The sequence below is a fragment of the Callithrix jacchus genome, chromosome 22, assembly GCF_049354715.1.
Source record: "Callithrix jacchus isolate 240 chromosome 22, calJac240_pri, whole genome shotgun sequence".
NCBI classification, from domain to species: Eukaryota; Metazoa; Chordata; class Mammalia; order Primates; family Cebidae; genus Callithrix; species Callithrix jacchus.
Genome location: NC_133523.1, coordinates 20,153,102 through 20,166,351, shown reverse-complemented (window position 1 = coordinate 20,166,351; position 13,250 = coordinate 20,153,102). Strand labels below are relative to the sequence as shown.

Sequence of the window (13,250 nt, the reverse complement as noted above, 5' to 3'; positions counted from 1 at the left end):
TCTAGTTTATATGACTTTTCTCTTGCTCCTTAGCCCTGCTCACCTGGGGACATTATAACATATCTGAGCCCATCACCTAAGTAATGTGACTCTGTTGCCTGATCTCCTCCTCAGGGTGTATTGTTATATGTTGTAAGACCCAGCAACTAAGTGATATGACTCTTCTCTGCTGCTTGGGTTCTGTCCAATAAAAGATTGTGATGTGTCACCAGGCCCACGTTATGTGATGTCCCTCTCCTCCCTGGGCTGTACATACATTGCTATTGTGATATGGTTGGGTACAATGTCTAGGTCATGTGAGACTCCTGTATGGGCCCTTCCCACAGGGGCATTATCACATGTCACGTTAGTTACCTAGGTGATGTCATTCACCCCTTCCTTCTGGGTCCTGACAAAAAGAAGGATACTGACTCATCATGGGACCAAGCACATAATGATGTGATTCTCTTCTTTTACGTGGGCCTTGCATAATTTTGTTATTGTGACATATTGCTGGGTCCAAAACCTAGGAGATGAGAGACTTTTGCCTTGGACCTGACTACAGAGGGCTTTTTGATATTTCCCTGCATCTATCACCTGGGGGATGTTTCTCTCCTCTGCCTGCACCCTGCCTTCAGGGAAGATTGTGACATAACTCTGGGTCCAACAACCAGGTCATGTGTCTCTCCAGCCTGGGCATAGCCCCCCAGAAAGCACTGTGAGATATTGCTGGTTCCAGAAACTAGGTGATATGACTATGCCGACCATGCCCTGCTTTTAGAAGAAAATTGTAACATATCACTGGCTGAGTACCCAGGTAATGTGACTGTCCTGCCTGCACATTTTGTTGATTTGAAGTATGAGAGTTACTATCTCACCTATGAGCTGAACAAAAATACACTTTACAGTCCCAACTGTGCATAGAGAGTGAGCAAGAGAGTTACATGATTTTGGTGCTAGACCAGAGATATGTCACAATCTTTTCTTATAGCAGAAACCAGAAAGAAGAGTCCCCTCACCTGGGTTCTTGGCCAGGGAACCACCCAGAAACTGAGTGCTGTGCCCAGTGATAGGCCACAATGCTTCCTGTGAGCAAGATCCAGGAAAAGAAAACACATCACCCTGTTGCTGAGCCAAATGTTACATCACAGTCTTTCCTGTGGGCAGGATGCAGGCAGCAGAGGAGGGTCGCATCTCCTAGGTGATGAATGCAGACAGATGTCACGAGCCTCCTGAGAATGGTAGGGCTCATGCCCTGTTTACAGGGCATAGACAGGTACCTCCCATCTTCTAGGTGTTTGGTCTAATGATATGTCACAGTACTCAAAATATGTGGGGCCTATGCAAAAATACAAGTGTCAGAATTACCTAGGTGCTACGTCCGGGAGTATGTCATCATCCCACATTTTGGGGGGCTGGGCAAAGAAAAACACGTCTAAACCATAAATGTAAAAATATATCACAACCAGGCACAGTGGCTTATGACTGTAATTACTTACAGTAGTTTGAGAGACTGAGGTGGGTGGGTCACCTGAGGCCAGGAGTTCAAGACCAGCCTGGCATACATGGTAAAACCCCATCTCTATTAAAAATACAAAAAAAAAAAAAAAATTGGCTGAGCATGGTGCTACATGCCTGTAATCCCAGCTACTCTGGAGGCTGAGGCACAAGAATTGCTTGAATCTGGGAGGTCTGATGATTAGGTTCAAGGCCAAATAGCAAAATACGTTGGTATTTAATCTGTTTTCTCCATATATAAACATTGCTGGTCAAGAGTGTGTACAGATGTGAAGACTTAGAGTTTTCATCTCCTTTGGCCCTATCGTCCTTTGTTCACTGTCTGATCTCTGGAAGGAAGGTGGGCTGAAGGTGGCCACAGTTGTCTACGTGTGGTTAGTTTACTCCTGCTGCCTTCTGCTCTTTCTTTGGCCGCTATCTTTTCCATCCCCGAAACTGAAGAGAGATATCATTAGGAAGAGACCTGTCCTTCACGCTGGCAGAATAAATTTCTTCAGGCCCTTCACTGCCCCACTTCAGTGTGGCAGCTACTGGACATGTGTGGCTTCCGAGTGCCTGGAATGTGACTGGGTCTACACTGTGATGTGCTAGAAAGACAAAATACAGACTTAGTTCCAAAGATATAGTTCCAAATATATACATGCTACATTAATAATCACACCTTGCTTATATAATATTTTGGATATATTGGGTTACCTAAATTGTTACAATCAGTTTGACCTGTTTCTTCTTTCAATTTTTGTTTTTTTTTTTTGAGACGGAGTTTCGCTCTTGTTACCCAGGCTGGAGTGCAATGGTGCAATCTTGGCTCACTGCAACCTCCGCCTCCTGGGTTCAAGTAATTCTCCTGCCTCAGCCTCCCGAGTAGCTGGGATTACAGGCGCGCACCACCATGCCCAGCTAATTTTTTGTATTTTTAGTAGAGACGGGGTTTCACCAAGTTGACCAGTATGGTCTTCATCTCTTGACCTTGTGATCCACCCGCCTCGGCCTCCCAAAGTGCTGGATTATAGGCGTGAGCCACTGCTCCCGGCCTCAATTTTTTTTTTAATTTTTAATTTTTAAAAAATTTTTGTTTTTGAGAGTGAGTCTTGCTCTTCTTTCTTTTTAGAGTTTGGCTACTAGAAAATTTAAAATTTTTCAGGCACAGTGGCTCACGCCTGTAATCCTAGCACCTTGGGAGGCCGAGGTGGTTGGATCACCTGAGGTCAAGAGTTCAAGACCAGACTGGCCATCATGGTGAAACCCCATCTTAAAATAAAAAAATAAAGAAAAGAAAATTTTAAATTCACATTTGGCTCACATTCTATTTCAGAAGAGTGCCTCCTTAAAATCTCAGCCTGATCAAAAAAAGTCAGAAGCCAGGAAGGTCATAAAAGAGGAAATTTTAAAATAATTTTTACTGTATTATTTTTGTTTGTGAATATCATATAATTTTTTTTTTTTCTTTTCGTTTTATTTTTTTTTCTTTGCACCCAGCTGGAGTGCAATGGTGCGATCTTGACTCACTGCAACCTCCATCTCCCAGGTTCAAGCGATTCTCCTGCCTCAGCCTCCCGAGTAGCAGGGACTACAGGCATGACCCACCGTGCTCGGCCATATAATGTATAATGTATAAACGCATGAGACCGGACGGGCGCGGTGGCTCACGCCTGTAATCCCAGCGCTTTGGGAGGCCAAGGCGGGTGGATCACGAGGTCAAGAGATCAAGACCATCCTCGTCAACATGGTGAAACCCCGTCTCTACTAAAAGTACAAAAAAAAATTAGCTGTATGTGGTATTGCACGCCTGTAGTCCCAGCTACTTGGGAGGCTGAGGCAGGAGAATTGCTTGAACCCGGGAGGCGGAGGTTGCCGTGAGCGGAGATCGCGCCATTGCACTCCAGCCTGGGTAACAACAGCGAAACTCCGTCTCAAAATAAAAAAGCGAAACTCCGTCTCAAAAAATAAAAAAAAAAATAAACAAATAAACGCATGAGACCTTATACACAAGGTTAAATGCAAATACCATCTGGGGTGGCCCTGGCTCCGCTCAGGGAGGAAGCCCTCCCTAAAAACGCTGCAGCTGAGGCTGTTACTACATCTTCTTTCAGCCCAACATCTAATTACATCTCCTGTCACTCAGGGCCTGAAGGGGCGGGGCTGTAAACGTCTTCCAATCAGGAACGCCGGACTGGAAACCTTCCAATCAGACAAGCAGCTGGAGCGGACATGGCAGCTTCCGGGTTTGGCGGGGCCTTTGTCTCTGGCTGCGGTGGTAGCTCCAGGTCTCGTGTTCCCGGCTCTGTGTCCTCTGCTCCAGGAGGCCCAGTTCTGTGACCCTGTGACCTGCAGGTATTGGGAGAATCACAGCTAAAACGCCAGGACCTCCTGGAAGCCTAAGAATGGTGAGAATGCCGGGTCTGATATCCCGAGAGAGCGGGGAGTGGGCTAGTTGGAACCGGTGGGAAGTGGCCGTAGCAGGACTCGGGCCTCCCCGCAGTCAGCCCCACAATCTGCGCCTCAGTTCTCTTTGCCCAACTGGGTCTCAGTCCCCTTCAGCCATAAGATAGCAGCTGCACTGACAGCTGGCCGGGGCGTTCTGTCTCTTGCCAGAGTAGTGACTGCGCCCTGGTCTGAGGCCCTCTCCGGGCAGCTCTGCATCCACAGCGCCAGGTCTCTCCCATTTTGTGCAGGGACGACAAAAGGGTCGTCAAGGGAAAATCCTGACTCGAGTTGCGGGTTTTGTCACACGTGTCGCTCACGTAAAGAGACCACCAGGCAGGCTTTGTGTGGGCAACAAGGCCGTTTATTTTGCGCTTGGGTGCAAGCGGGCCAAGTCCGAGAAAGGGGTAGGCAAAGGGGATAGAGAGGGAATTGGTTATATAGGTTGGGGCAAATGCTTAGGTAAAGGTGGAAATCTGTCTTGGGGAGTGGGAGGACATCACAGAATGCATGATTACAAGGTTAGGGGTTGGGAATTTACCTTGGGGAGGGGATTGGCATCATAGGATGCGTGATCACAAAGGTAGGGCCAGTTATTACAAACAGGCATGATCGTAAGGGTGGGGAGTATCGGTTGCAGTCAAAAAGGCGGATGCAGTAGATTACATAGTTACAGGGGTGGGGGTTTTGAGAAACCCAATGTCCAGGGAGAAATTTTGGTAAGCCTGAACAGGAATGATGGTTACAGATTGCAGAGCAATTAGTCGGGGCAGTAACAGGTTGTTTTACTTCTTTCTGTGGCCACCTGGTTACTTGTGGTTACTTCAGACTTTGTGGCTTCTGGGGACCATCTAGAGGTGTATGTGCGGGTCACCGAGGCTGTAATGGCCAGCCTTGGACTTGGAGGCCATTTATAAATGGGAAAAGCTTTGGTCTGTGGGGTTCTGAGTCACTCTTTTCTCCTGTTATAAATGTAGAGAAGTCACCGCAAAAATATTGCAGAATTTAATCAAAGAGTGATTCAAAAATTATAGAGTACCCAGCTATGGTTTGTAGTTTGTCATCCATAGGAGGGGCTTGAAGAAAAGACTTTCATAAGTTGAGATTAAAAAAAAAAACAAATTCAATAATTGGTTAGGACAGTTACATAGTTTCTTAATTTGTATGATCAGGGTGGACATTTCCTGATTATGTATTCAGAGATTAATTAGCAGTTTATTGTTGACTAAGCCTCAGTTTGTTTCCCTCAGTTTAGTAATTTGTGAAAACATGCGTTTGAGTTAGATTTCTTTCGAGTAGAAATCCAGGGACTAGAGCCACCTAATTGCCTGCCACTTAATTATTTTTCTAGTTGCCTGCCACTTAATTGTTATCACAATCCACAGGAGAATAATTTTCTGCTGATTTTTTTTAATTTTTATTTTTCCAGAGAAGGAGTTTCACTTTGTCACCCAGGTTGGAGTGCAGGGGTGTGATTTTGGCTCATTGCAACCTCTGTCTCTCAAGGTTCAAGTGATCCTCCTGCCTCAGCCTCCCAAGTAGCTAGGATTACAGGCATGCGCCACCACACCTGGCTAATTTTGTATTTTTTATAGAGACAGGGTCTCTCCATGTTGGTCAGGCTGGTCTCAAACTCCTGACATCAGGTTATCCACCCACCTCAGCCTCCCAAAGTGCTGGGATTACAGGCGTAAGCCACTGTGCCCGGCCCTGGTGTAGTCTTATTTTGAAAAGGTAATCCCTTGAGATGTTAAAATTGTCTTGCCTGGCCTGATTAATCATTTTTTGACAAAGCATTGGATGGCACTTTAAAAAGATTTGTTTTCTATTTGTAAATACTTTCCATGAGAAGAAAGCAAAGTATAATTCCCTAACGCTGTAGTGTTAAAAAAATTTTATTCCTCTTTTGCCTTTATCTTCTATAGGCACAGAGATCTTAGAATGTTTTTGGGTCACGGTTTCCCTTTGGAAACTATGAGGTGAGATGTCTTCAGCCACCTTTTAGTTTTGTTCTTGGTCCTGGGCTTCAGTACTACCTGGGGATAAATCAAGATACCCACCATGCCTGTATCTGCTACAGTGTCTGGTGGATATCAACTCCTGGGTCTTCTTTGATAGCACAACCTGACTTACGAAGTGTAGCCGCTTGAAGAAGATGGCTGCCCCAGGGCCAAGAGGAATCTCCTGTTTTTCTTTTTCGACCACATTAAGATTGTCTTCACCCAACCCACCTTCCATTTCTTAAAGACACATTGCTGTTAAGCGAATCAGATACTGGTAAAAACAAACACAGAAATGGCTGGGTGCAATGGCTCACGCCTGTAATCCCAGCACTTTGGGAGGCCGAGGTGGGTGGATCACCTGAGGTCAGGAGTTCAAGACCAGCCTGGCCATCGTGGTGAAACCCCATCTTAAAAAAAAAAAAAAAAGAAACGTAGAAATAATTTCTGCCCCCTGGATTAAGCAGAGAAATTGTGAAATAGTAAAAATTTTGTGAAATAAAAAATCAGGGGTTTTTTGTTTTGTTTTGTTTTTTTGAGACAGAGTTTCACTCTGTTGCCCAGGCTGTGGTGCGGTGGCCTGATAGTGGCTCACTGCGACCTCCGCCTCCTGGGTTCAGGTGATTCTCCTGCCTCAGCCTCCTGAGTAGCTGGGATTACAGGCGCCCACCACCACTTTTGGCTAATTTTTGTATTTTTAGTAGAGATAGGGTTTTGCCATGTTGGCCAGGCTGGTCTTGAACACCTGACCTCTGGTTATCCACCCACCTTGGACTCCCAAAGTGCTAGGGTTACAGGCATGAGCCACGACACCTAGCCAAAAAATAGTATTTCAAAAGACAAAAATTTTAAGAAAGAAAACTGTCCCCAGTTAGTTGGTACAAGAATTTACAAAGTGACATGATCCTGGGCCACTCACTGGGGCATAGTGCAGTGTCTCCTGAGAGGGTGGTCATTGAGCACTTAGAACAGGATGGGGTGGGAGAATCTCTCAAGTGATTGGATGGCCATACTTGACACATAAGTCAGACACATCTGTTTTTTAATCAGCATTGCTACTCCCTGGGTTTGTGTCATTGAAAAGAATTGTTTTCAATTATCTTGACCTCAGTTTGTTGTTTTTGTTTGTTTGTTTTAAAATTTTTTACGTCTAGACTGCTCAGCAGGACTCAGTTTTTTAACTTTATAAGTTGCATTTCTTTAGTAGGGCTTTTTTTTTTTCTTTGAGACGGAGTTTCGCTCTTGTTACCCAGGCCGGAGTGCAATGGCGCGATCTCGGCTCACCACAACCTCCGCCTCCTGGGTTCAGGCAATTCTCCTGCCTCAGCCTCCTGAGTAGCTGGAATTACAGGCACATGCCACCATGCCCAGCTAATTTTTTTTTTTTTTTTTTTTTTGGTATTTTTAATAGAGACAGGGTTTCACCATGTTGACCAGGATGGTCTCAATCTCTTGACCTTGTGATCCACCCGTCTCGGCCTCCCAAAGTGCTGGGATTACAGGTGTGAGCCACCACACCCAGCTCTTCTCAATTTTGGGAGAATACTTTTAGCAGAAATGGCACCAGGTTTTCTTTGTTCAACTTACAGAATTTAGCTGCAAATCTCTCTAGTCCTCCGCATGTTTTGGATGGTAGGCTATATATTATTAATCCAGTTTTGGAGCTTGTAATTGGTCTGTTCTGGGCTTCAACTTTTTGTGTTGAATCTTGGCCGTATATATTTGTGTTGAGTCTTGGCAGGATATATTTGTCCAGGAATTTATTTATATTAGATATTCTTGTCTGTGTGCGTAAAGATGTTCATAGTAGACTTCAACAGTTATTTGTATTTTTGTGGGGTCAGTGGCAATGTCCCTTTGTCATTTCTAATTGTGTTTATTTGGCTCTTCATTAATCTAGCCAGTGGTTTATTTATCTTATCAATATTTGTCTTTCTTATTTTACTTATTTATTTTTTATTTTTTTAGTAGAGACGGGTTTCTCCAAGTTGGTCAGGCTGCTCTCGAACTCCTGACCTCAGGTGATCCACCTGCCTCAGCCTCCCAAAGTGCTGGGATTACAGGTATGAGCCACTGCACCAGTCCTAGCTTATGAATTTTTTTCAAAGATTTAACTCCTGGATTTATTGATCTTTTGTATAGTTTTACATGTCTAAGGCTTCTTCAGTTCAGATGTGCTTTTGGTTATTTTTCACATTCTGGTAGCTTAGGGCTTGATTTGCTTTTGCTTCTCATTCCTTGTTTTGTAATATTAGGTCACTAAATTGAGATCTTTCTAACATTTTGATTCAGGCATTTAGTATTATCAGTTTCCTTCTTAACACTGCCTTAGCTGTGTTGCAGCGATTCTGGTATGTTGTATCTTTATTCTTAGTTGTTTCAAACAGCTTCTTGATTTTTGTCTTAATTTCATTATTTGCCTAAAAGTCGTTTAAATGCAGGTTGTTTGATTTTCATATAATTGTGTGTTTTCAAGTGGTTTTCTTTGTAGCTGAATTATATTTTCATCAGTCTGTGGTCTTAGCGTGTGGTTGGTATAATTAGGGATTTTTGTATTTGCCGAGTGTTGTTTTATTTCTGATTGTATGGTAAAATTTAGGGATTTATTTTATTTCTGTTGTTGGTATAATTTAGAGATTTTTGTATTTGCCAAGTGTTGTTTAGTTTCTGTTTTATTTCTGATTGTATGGTAGTAGATTTTGTTTCACGTGGTGATTAGAATAACGTGTATTATGTTGTTTTTAGATAGAGAGTTCTGTAGGTGTCTATTAGAACTATTTGGTCAAGTGTGATATTTAGATCCTGTTATCGTTGTTTATTCTCTGACTCAAGGATCTAATAGTTTCTGTGGGGTGTTGTAGTTTCTCAGTATTTTTGTGTCAGAATCAAAATTTCCTCATAGTTCTCTAAGAACTTTATTTATTCATGTATACCCATGGATTTTTTATAATACATTTCTCTCTTCTGCTTTTTTTCCCCATAAACATTCTTTTTTTTTTTTTTTTTTTTTTGAGGCAGAGTTTCGCTCTTGTTTACCCAGGCTGGAGTGCAATGGCACGATCTCGGCTCACCGCAACCTCTGCCTCCTGGGTTCAGGCAATTCTCCTCCTCAGCCTCCTGTGTAGCTGGGATTACAGGCACGCGCCACCATGCCCAGCTAATTTTTGTATTTTTAGTAGAGATGGGGTTTCAACATGTTGGCCAGGATGGTCTTGATCTCTTGACCTCGTGATCTGCCTGCCTCAGCCTCTCAAAGTGGTGGGATTACAGGCATGAGCCACCGTGCCCGGTCTCATTTTTAGTCTTTTTTTTTTTTTTTGAGACGGAATTTTGCTCTTGTTACCCAGGCTGAAGTACAATGGCGCAATCTCGGCTCACCGCAACCTCTGCCTCCCTGGTGCAAGCAATTCTCCTGCCTCAGCCTCTCGAGTAGCTGGGACTACAGGTGTGCGCCACCATGCCCAGCTAATTTTTGTATTCTGAGTAGAGACGGGGTTTCACCATGTTGACCAGGATGGTCTCGATCTCCCGACCTCATGATCCACCCACCTCGGCCTCCCAAAGTGCTGGGATTACAGGCTTGAGCCATCTCCCCGGCCCATTTTTAGTCTTTTAAAGTAGACACAGATTTGTTTAGATCAAAGCTCATTTTAAAAGCATACAAAAGTGGAGCACAAAAATAGGATTAAATTTGGCAATACAGAATGATAAAGACTAAAAGATACTGAGTAGTTTCTTTGACAGAAAACTGATTATTCAAGGTAATTATCTATTATTTGCAGGCTGAAGTACTCACACTGCAAAAGAGAGCAGTTCAGTATATAAACTGAACAGTGAGGTCTTTAGTTGTACTTAGGTTTCTGTTTATTACTTCATAACAATTAGCATAGTTATATGTAGTGTTTGTAGACAACCTGCATTTATGTAAATTACAAAGTATTTCTGGTCTGGTGTGGTGGCTCACACCTGTAATCCTAGCACTTTAGGAGGCCAAGGCAGGCAGATCATGAGGTCAGAAGTTTGAGACCAGCCTGGCCAACATGGCGAGACCCTGTCTCTACTAAAAGTACAAAAATTAGCTGGTGTGGTGGCACAGCCTGTAGTCCCAACTACTTGGGAGGCTGAGGCAGGAGAGTCGCTTGAACCCACGAAGGGGAGGCTGCACTGAGCCAAGACCACACCATTGCACTCTAGCCTGGGTGACAGAGTGAGATTGTCTCAAAAAATATATATATTTTCTCCAATATAGTATGACTATAAGTCCACAAAATTTACTTTCAATTAATCTCTTAAAGAGGCATTTTAGTATTATTATTTATACTTTTGAAATATAAAGTGTTTTAACTGAAATATGGTAACAAACTTTTTTTTTCTTTTTTGACAGTCTCACTCTGTTTCCTGGGCTGGAGTGCAGCGGCACAATCTCAGCACACTGCAGTCTCTGCCACCTGTGTTCAAGCAGTTCTCGGCCTCCTGAGTAGCTAGGATTACAGGCACCCACCACCACGCCCTGCTAATTTTTGTTTGTAGTTTTAGTAGATATGTGGTTTCACCATCTTGGCCAGGTTGGTCTTGAACTCCTGACTTCATGATCCACCCATCTTGGCCTTCCAAAGTGTGCTGGGATTACAGTTGTGAGCCACCGTACCTGGCCTTTTTTTTTTTTTTGACAAAGAGTTTGGTTCTTGTCACCCAGGCTGGAGTGCAATGATACGATCTCCATCTTGGCTCACCACAACCTCTGCCTCCTGGGTTCAAATGATTTTCCTGCCTGAGCCTTCCAAGTAGCTGGAATTACAGGCATGCGCCACCACACCCGGCTAATTTTGTATTTTTAGTAGAGACAGGGTTGCTCCATGTTGGTCAGGCTGGTCTTGAACTTGAGACCTCAGGTGATCTGCCTGCCTTGGCCTCCCAAAGCGGTGGGATTATAGGCATGAGCCACTGCACCCGGCAGTTACAGACATTTAAAAAAAATTTACATTCATTATGACTAGTACATTAAAATTATATATACTTAGATATTTATATTTAATATCCAAAAAATTTACTATAAAATTGTTATAGTAGATATTAGTCTAAAATGCTTATTAATCTATCTAATAGGGATAACTCTAGGTAAGCATAATTTTAGTATCTTGTATTTCACTAACTTGGAATGCTGCTATTACAGGACAAACACAGGTGACATGGCCACCCAAAAACCATAATAGTTCTTTTTTTTTGAGACGGAGTTTCATTCTTGTTACCCAGACTGGAGTGCAATGGCACGATCTCCGCTCACCGCAACCTCCGCCTCCTGGGTTCAGGCAATTCTCTTGCCTCAGCCTCTTGAGTAGCTGGGATTACAGGCATGTGCCACCATGCCCAGCTAATTTTTTGTATTTTTAGTAGAGACGGCGTTTCATCATGTTGACCAGGATGGTCTCAATCTGTTGACCTCTTGATACACCTGCCTCGGCCTCCCAAACTGCTGGGATTACAGGCGTGAGCCACCGCGCCCGGCCCCATAATAGCTCTTAAGTTAACTGTGTTGTAAGCTCAAATATGTTCTAGTATATGAAAAGAGAGGGATTCTAATTCTTCTTCATCAGAAAGTGCTGGTGGAAGTTGTCAGGTGTATTTCAACGTACATCCCCCATTCAGTGGCAAGGAGATGAGAGAGCAGCAGAGATGAAAAAGAAACCTTATAAAATTCTGTCGAGAATTAGCTGGGCATGGTGGCATGTGCCTGTAATCCCAGTTACTCAGGGGGCAGGAGAATTGCATGAACCCAGGAGGCAGAGGTTGCAGCGGGCCGAGATCGTGCCACTGCACTCCAGCCTGGGCGACAGAGCGAGACTTCGTCTCAAAAAAAGTAAAGTAAGAGCACAATTATGTCTTTCTCCCCCATGTTAGCTGTGTATTCATCTCTTGAAACCATTCACCATTGCCACAATTAGCTATCAATTTAATAATGCAACACTGAACACTGTAAGACTTAAACTGTAACCCTTAATGATGGAGAGCCAATCAATAGCCAATGTTATTGCTGTAGATCAGTAAGAAAGGTAGGTAAAGTTACGGTTATGACTCTGGATACTTTGTTGCCTTGATCTCACTCCCAAAATTGTTTGTTGCTAACACTCTCTGTCCCGCTTTTTTACAGTCCAGAAATACTAGGAAAAACACAGGCTGTTTTACTAACTGGATGTTTGACAAAATATTCTTCTTGGGCCAAAAACATTGGCATTACTGGTGAACTTGTTAGAAATTCAGAAACTCAGACTTTATTCCAAATCTTCCGAAAAAATAATCTGCATTAACAAGTTATCCAGTTTATTGTACAGGTTAAAATTTGAGGGGTACCTTCTATCTCAACATGTCTTTTTGATCTGAAAAATATACACAACTCATTCTGTATCATGTGAATATAACGCTCAAAAATGCATGTTTGTGTTTATGCCCTTAATTCTATACTTGACTATTCAGAAAAATAGCATATATACACTGATCTTGTGGATCCTTTGCCACTCTTTTCTCAGAGAACACATTAGAAAATGTTTCTATGTTGAAAACTATTTTATTAGATAATTTTAGTCACTTATAGAAATCAGAACCAGTTCTCTACTCTCATTTGACCCTGAGTCATGTCAAAAATTTTGCCCATGGCCACTTGGTGAATGTGTTTGTGGGTGTGTTTTGTAGAGTCAGAGAATACATTAGAGAATATTTCTGTGTTAAAAATTATTTTCTTAGTCAGGTGTGGTGGCTCATGCCTGTAATCCCAGCACTTTGGAAGGCGGAGGCAGGCAGATCACTTGAGGTCAGGAGTTTGAGACCAGCCTGATCAATATGGAGAAAACTGTCTCTACTAAAAATACAGAAAAAATTGGCCCGGCATGGTGGTGCTTACCTCTATTCCCAGCTACTCGGGAGGCTGAGGCAGGAGAACCTGGGAGGCAGAGGTTGTGGTGAGCCAAGATTTCGCCATTGCACACCAGCTTGGGCAACAAAAGTGAAATTCCATCTCAAAAAAAAAAAATTATTTTCTTGACCAGGCATGGTGGCTCACACCTGTAGATCCCAGCACTTGGGGAGGCCGAGGCAGGCAGATCACGAGGTCAGGAGTTTGAGACCAGCCTGGCCAACATAGTGAAACCCCGTCTCCACTAAAAATATAAAAAATTAGCCAAGTGTGGTGGTGTGTGCCTGTAATTCCAGCTACTCAGGAGACTGAGGCAAGAGAATCAAGTGGACTCAGAGGGCAGAGGTTTCAGTGAGCTGAGATCACACCACTACACTCCATCCTGGGCAAGAGTGTGAGACTCCTTCTCAAAAAAACAAGGA

General features: G+C 43.3%; 1 protein-coding gene across 1 annotated transcript in view; it reads left to right on the top strand.

Annotated features, from left to right (window-relative positions):
* Positions 1–3,738: 3,738 nt before the first annotated feature.
* Positions 3,739–13,250, top strand: part of LOC100414744 (uncharacterized) — a 19,741-nt gene continuing 10,229 nt past the window's right edge. The window contains exon 1 of the mRNA XM_035285562.3: positions 3,739–3,884. Coding sequence (XP_035141453.1) covers positions 3,882–3,884 — 3 coding nt within the window. The 5' untranslated portion in view covers positions 3,739–3,881. The remainder of the gene's footprint in view (positions 3,885–13,250) is intronic.